Raw genomic sequence first — 6,662 nt, forward strand, 5'->3', positions numbered from 1 at the left:
AACGACTTACGAGCCGAACACAGCCAAAAATTCTTCAAAAAGAGGCTGTATGCATATGCCGGTATAAACATGTCACCTAGCTCCTACCTAAGCACAGGTTCCAAAATTGGAAACCGGCTTCACACCCGACTCAGGCTTAATTCATCAGATCTTAAAGACCACAGATTCAAATTAGGGAAAAGTGATTCAGCCAAGTGCAGTTGTGGTGCTGCTACAGAAAACAACGAGCATTTCCTCCTAATCTGTCCACTCTTTCGCACAGAACGAGAAGAATTGTTCGAAAGGTTAACTGAAATTCTCAGTGAGAACTTTCAAAACATTCCTCGGAAAAAGAAAATAGAAACACTGCTAAATGGGCCTTCGCGAGTTATAAAGGTTACCCGCCATGACACCGCCATGGCCGTCCAGAGCTATATACTCAAAACGCGGAGATTTGCCTGCTAGAACTAGGAGCAGCACTTCCATTTCGGAATACAGAGCAATGGCGCGAGTAGGGGCGGGGACAGGCGCTTCGGCCAAGGCAGGGTCGACTTCGCTATGTTAATATTGACATTTTGATTAAGATCAGTAGTGATTAGTAGTGTTCGATTAGAAGTGTTATTGTCTGCTTTCTACGTGTTTCGAGCGGCGTCTCGTTTTAAGCGCCATAGCGCTTCTACGCCAATCGTAATGTTTCGACAAGTGTAAATATGGATGCTCAAATAAATCATCTCTCATCTCATCATCTCATCTCAGCAGCTCGGAGACCAGACAGACCAGCGAGTACACCTCCTCCGAATTACGGAACGATCCCGGGGACACCGGCTGTCGGGTCGGGTGAACGAAAATTTAGTGGCATATCAGCAAAAAAAAAATCTACTCTGAATGTAAATAATGTGAAATATCTTATGTGTAATAAACGAAAGGTAAACAGCTATTTTAGGAATCTCACAACAAATATTTTATTTTATGCAGCAAATCAAATATCTAGGTTTAAACTAAATGTGATGATACGCAGTCACTTGGTCCCACCTGTCCAGTGTCTGTTGTTAGCAGCTTTTTCAGCGTCCCGGCAATGTTCTCTGTGAGGAGCTGCACGGCGATGGGTGGACAGTGGGCGCAAAGGAGGCGGAGCATGCGTGTGACCTCGCAGAAGGTCGAGCTGCCAATCACCGGTGGACTGCCGGCCAGCTGAATCGCGGAGAAGGGGGCGAGCGGGAAGTCAGCAGGGGAAACTGTTTAACTTCAATGACTAGTTTGACGCTTATCTAGGTTAGTAATATAATCAAAACAGGCAACTTATCATTCTTTCAATGTAGAACTACTAACGAGTAACTTTATCAAAGGGCCCATCAGCATGATTATAACAACTTCCGCTTGAACTACTTTTTAATGTTCGCATTTTCTTAAGAAGATGCATCGTTATCGAAGTATTAGGAAAGATAATACGCTCGTCAAACTTGCGCCGGAAGCCTGTATTTCAGAAATAGCTGAGGACTGACCAGCTGTGGGATGTTTTTCACCAGTCCGCTGTCTGCGATTGTCTGCACCCTGATCCGGTCGGCTTTGAACGTTTCAGACAGTCGGCAGAGCACAAGGCAGGCAGCCTCAGCCACCCGGCGGTCCTTGAACGGAGTAAGATGGCGAGTTAATCGGTGGTGCCTTCGAAGGACGAACAGTGGACACATTTTTTAATGAATTGAATAAAATATTCCTTCCTAGTAAAGGCAATCAGATGTTTGAAATTCCAGATTCATTCAGGGGTAAACATCGATATCATCAGCAAGATTACCGCTAGAAATCATTTTGGCTTGATACAGCGGCTAACAAGCCTTTAACTGTTGAAGAAATGTGACTTAATAACTTGATTAAAGTATCGTCATCATAACACATTGCTCAAGGATATTCTGAGAGAATGCGTCTACTGACTACGTTGACTCACCTGATGACAGAGTCGGATGGCTGAGTTGACTCACCTGGTGACGGAGTCGACGACTCATTTGACTCACCTGGTGACAGAGTCGACTGGCTGAGTTGACTCACCTGGTGACAGAGTCGGTTGATTGAATAGGCTGACTCAGATGACTCATCTAGTGACAGAGTCGGCTGGCTGAGTTGACTCACCGGATGACAGAGTCGGCTGACTCAGTTTACCCACCTGGTGACAGAGTCGACTGACTCAGATGACTCACCTGGTGACAGAGTCGACTGGCGATGGCGGACAGGTGCGGACTGATCAGATGGAACTCGCTGCTGGTCAGGGACAGACAGCAGCCGGCCGTCACGGACAGCGCCGCGCGCTGCGCTTCCGCAGAGAAGAAGTCAAAGAAGGCCAGACAGGAGGTGATGCCGCCCTGTGGACAGAGCGTGATACGATATGTCATGCGGTGTACCACATCAGAGACGTCAGTCCTTAAGCAATATCGTCATGAGCTGGCACCAGCCATCTCGGTGCAGCTTTTGATAAATTGCGCTTCGCTTATATGCTACAACTACAGCGAATTTCGGCATATCAAGCGCCGTGTATTAGACTGCACCGCAATGCATCCGAGCGCCTCGATATACATAGACTGTGCCGCAATACAGCTTAAACGCCGTGTATTAGACTGTGCTGCAGTGCAGCCGAGGGCCGTGAGGTAGATTACGCTGCAGTACAGCCGAGCACCATAAGTTAGACTGTGCTGCAGTACAGCCGAGCGCCGGGAGATAGACTGTGCCGCAATACAGCTAAACACCGTGAGATAGACTGAGCCGCAGTACAGCCGAACGCTGGGAGATAGACTGCGCCGCAATACAGCTAAACACCGTAAGATAGACTGTGCCGCAGTACAGTCGAACGCTGGGAGATAGACTGTGCCGCAGTACAGCCGAGCGCCGTGAGATAGACTGTGCCGCAATACAGCCGAGCGCCGGGAGATAGACTGTGCCGCAGTACAGCCGAGAGCCGTGAGACAGACTGTGCCGCAGTACAGCTAAACACCGTGAGATAGACTGTGCCGCAGTAAGCGCCGTGAGATAGACTGTGCCGGAGTACAGCCGAGCCTCTCTCCCTCTCCCTCTCTCCCTCTCTCCCTCTCTCCCTCTCTCCCTCTCCTTCTCCCTCTTTTCCTCCCTTTCCTTCTTCCTCCCTCTCCCTCTACCCATCCCTTTCTCCTTCCCTTCTCCTCTTCCTCTCCCTCTCCCTCCCTCCCTCCATTTGTTTACCGCCTGCAGGACAGCGTTGCCGTGTCTCTTTGTGAGCAGCTCCAGTGCAGCCAGCGCCTGTTCCGCCACCTCCATTGAGGAGATGGCTCGGAGCTGCTGCAGCAGCGCCGGCAGAGCTGCCACAGCTGCCGCCGAGCTGTGCGGCACCAGCTCCAGCAGGTGGGTCAGCGTGCGACACGCCTGTGTGACCTGACGACGGGATAAGTGAAACATTATATTTCAGATATTGTGAGACGTATATATAGGATTATTACCGTGATCATTGATTGAGGAAGTGCATGTTTTCTGAGGTGATTTCCTTTAGGTCATAGATACCAGTCTACCTAGATAAGGGTAAACATCAAATATTTTTTTAATGTTAGAAATGTTTTTTTAGGATAGCAAAGTAATGCCACTATGATTAATATTTAAGGTCATTAATTGATGCACAAAGTAGATAAAGCCTCTTCCAGCTGAGAATGTATCTTCAGCTCGATTATAAACGTCGCTTGTGTCAAACTCTATCTGATGGTCCGTACCAGGTCGTCGCCACGGTCTGCCTGTATCAGTCTGGTGATGGGCGGCACGAACTTGCCGGCCGGGAAGGCGCCCAGCGTGTCCTCAGAGGCCATCACCAGGAGCTGACCGAGCTCGACGACCGCCTGCAGCTGCAGCGACTCGTCCTCCGAGCACTGCAGCATCTGCAGCAGCTGGTACATCCTGCAGCCTGCAGCCGGGCCCAGCGCACAGCGGTTAGTACGGTCAGTGCAGCAGGAGGTAAGGGTAAAATGGAAAGCATTTTTAGCGATCGACGGTCTTTGCTAATGCTCAAATGAATTGTTTTACCAAATGACTTTTTATACGTTCACAGAACGTATGGTAGATGGAATCCCACCAAGCTATGAATAGACCGTTTTCGTAAGTATTACATTAGTCAACCTCACACAAATCCGCTCAAAGTAACGGTTCCTTTTCTGAATGACACAGCACAATCGCTCCCTAAAAGCCCTGATGACACATATCTCCCTCCGTGGGCGGGCAGCTCACCTCCTTCTGCGTGGCTGCGGTGCCGGCTGGGACTGGCGGGCGGCGCCAGCTGTTCCAGCAGGTGTTGCGGTACGCCGCGCGCCTGCAGCAGCTCGCGCAGGTGCACCAGCTCGCCCTGCGGCTCGTCGCCGGTCGAGCCGGAGCTGTTGCGACTGCTGGAGCTGGAGCCGGTGGACGGCCAGTCGGGCTTGTCCGAACCGCCCCGGGAGCCGCGGCGACTGCTGAGGAGGAAGGGAGAGAGTTCAAATTATGAGGATAGAGAGAGGAGGGTAGATCCCAAAAACAACGACAGATAGCATCTGATAAAGCAAAAAAGTAACTAAACAGGGCTTGTCATAGTAAGCATCGGCAGATTCGGTACACTTTGAGCCTTAATGGTTACCACATTTGTGAAGGGACATTTGGACTGGCACGTTTTAATGGTTCAACAAAGACGCGGGCTATCGGGAAAATATAAAAAGACAAGCTCCTTCTGCCGCAATCTAAGCCACGCAGACTGTGGCCAAGTAGAAGTGGGGTCAAGGCACGACAGGCCGATTAACTTCTTTGTTTGGCGAAAGGCACAGATGATTGGGTATTGGAGCACTCGGCACTGGAACACCCGGTGGTCATGCGAGCAAAAACCATCCTGCAGGCCGTCAAGCAAACATACAAAAAGTATCGACTGATCACACTGACTCAGGCGTCAACCGGGCTCAAATGAGCAAAAAATGATATAAGGGCTATATCTATGTATCACGAATGTTCGTGCAGCACTGAATCCCTATAATAGATACTTTGGTATCTTTATGGCAACTTCTCTCGTCTCTTCCGTTATCATTTGTTGAAAGCATATATGCAATGTCAAGGTTTATAAAGGCATTCAAAATTGTAACACAGGCTAGGAAAGCTAATTGCTATCCAAGATCACGCGAAAGATACGCTCTTCCATTAGTGACGTGCAAACAAACAGCTTCGGAATAAAGGAGCAGGCGACATCGTCCCTCAACTCGTGAGTACAAAGGACATATATCCGTGGAGCGCGGTACCTCTTGATCGCTGACCAGCCTCGATAAATTATTAGATTTACTTAAATCTGTCAGTGTCACAAGAGCAGCCTTGGCCAAAAATACATTCCTGATTATCAGCCACATTACGAGTTCTCGTATATCAGCCGTTTACCGTACTCTTCATTTCACCAAATAAGTCCGATTGACTTCAGGCACTTGAAGATATCACACCTGAACAACCATCATCAAATAACGTCAACACATCATTGAGAATATGTTTTGAATCACCTGTGACGTTCCGACACCCGCACTCCGAGCTCAGTCGCCTCAGCCCCGCTGCCGTCACTCACCAGCCGCGGCAGCAGCAGGCGCAGCAGCACTGCTGGCACGCCGGTCCCTGACGCTCCATCGACGAGCGCGACCGTCCCACCCCGACCGGCTCCCGGCCACCACTGAGCGCGCTCGACGGAACCACGCTTATCCTGGGCTCCGTCGGAGTCGACGCGACAAAGGCCGCCGGCGGGGTCAGGCCAGGTCACACGCGCACCCAGCGGTTCACAATCGATGGAGGACGCGGCACGGCCTCCAGCCGCCGCGCAGAATGAAACGCGCTGAGTGCGGCCGAGCGACAGAGCGCCACGTGGGCCACGCGCGCATGGGAGACAGAGGCAAGAGGGAGAAGAAGGGTAGACGAGACGGAGACGAGGAGGACACGAGACGGAGACGAAGGAGAGACAAGACGGAGACGAAGGGGAGACTACGCGGAGATGGAGGAGAGAAGAGAACGAGGTGGAACCGGGCATGGAAGAGTGGAAGAATGGAGACGGGAAGGGAATATAGACGACTGACGAGGAAGAGAAGATATACGAGCGAGGTGCGTGAACGAGGCGGCATGATATAAGGGAGACGAGACGTTTATGGGAAAGAGACAAGCAGGAAAGAAGCTGAGACGGATACGGCGAGTGACGAGACGGAGACTTGGCGGAAACGGAAGGACAACAGACGAAAACCGAACCGGACGCGGAACGAGAATGCAATTGGGACGAAGACAACACTGGAATGGGAGACAAATGGTGCACAGAAGACACGCAGGCGAAGTCTGGTGGGGACAGAGACGGGCAGCGTGGAAGGCGCGGAGACGTGTAGCATAGACGGGACACAGCTCGTTGAGATGACGATAAAAACACAAACGGAGCCGGACAAACGGAGCCGAGAAACCATTCCGCCGGGCACGGGGAGGTTTTTAGAGCACTTAGACGTGGGAACCGGGAAATTAGGTAACTGCCCTCTGCTTCTTCACTACACCCCGCTCGTCTCTTTCCAGTTCCCAGCCTTTCTTCGTTTTATCTTGAGGGTGGATAACATCAACTGTAGAAATTGTCTGAGTCATTGAGTTGAAGTTGGCTGACTTGTAAGTTTTAGTGTCATTGTCAATGGCTCTCAGTTGACTCCAAATAAATACTA

At 50.7% G+C, this 6,662-nt stretch overlaps 1 protein-coding gene across 1 annotated transcript; it reads right to left on the minus strand.

Moving 5' to 3' along the window:
- Window positions 1-726: 726 nt before the first annotated feature.
- Window positions 727-5,637, minus strand: LOC122365696 (E3 ubiquitin-protein ligase TRIP12-like). Its single transcript, XM_043337128.1, has 8 exons — window positions 5,549-5,637; window positions 4,210-4,430; window positions 3,702-3,889; window positions 3,184-3,372; window positions 2,172-2,333; window positions 1,482-1,604; window positions 1,012-1,170; window positions 727-804 (listed from the first exon to the last, which is right to left on the minus strand). The coding sequence occupies exons 1-8, from the start codon at window positions 5,605-5,607 to the stop codon at window positions 727-729; spliced, it is 1,179 nt and encodes a 392-aa protein (XP_043193063.1). The 5' UTR covers window positions 5,608-5,637.
- Between the last annotated feature and the right edge of the window lie 1,025 nt (window positions 5,638-6,662).

This window comes from Amphibalanus amphitrite, unplaced genomic scaffold, assembly GCF_019059575.1.
Source record: "Amphibalanus amphitrite isolate SeventyFive unplaced genomic scaffold, NRLGWU_Aamphi_draft 000758F_arrow, whole genome shotgun sequence".
Lineage (NCBI taxonomy): Eukaryota > Metazoa > Arthropoda > Thecostraca > Balanomorpha > Balanidae > Amphibalanus > Amphibalanus amphitrite.

What these genes read in the sequence shown, in the direction of transcription:
- LOC122365696 (XM_043337128.1), bottom strand. Translation starts at nt 5,607, where the DNA reads ATGGAGCGTCAGGGACCGGCGTGCCAGCAGTGCTGCTGCGCCTGCTGC. An exon ending in CCGCAGCCACGCAGAAGGAG is followed by an intron (nt 3,890 to 4,209) that starts GTGAGCTGCCCG and finishes GCCCGGCTGCAG; the next exon opens with GCTGCAGGATGTACCAGCTG. An exon ending in TGAAAAACATCCCACAGCTG is followed by an intron (nt 1,171 to 1,481) that starts GTCAGTCCTCAG and finishes TCCGCGATTCAG; the next exon opens with CTGGCCGGCAGTCCACCGGT.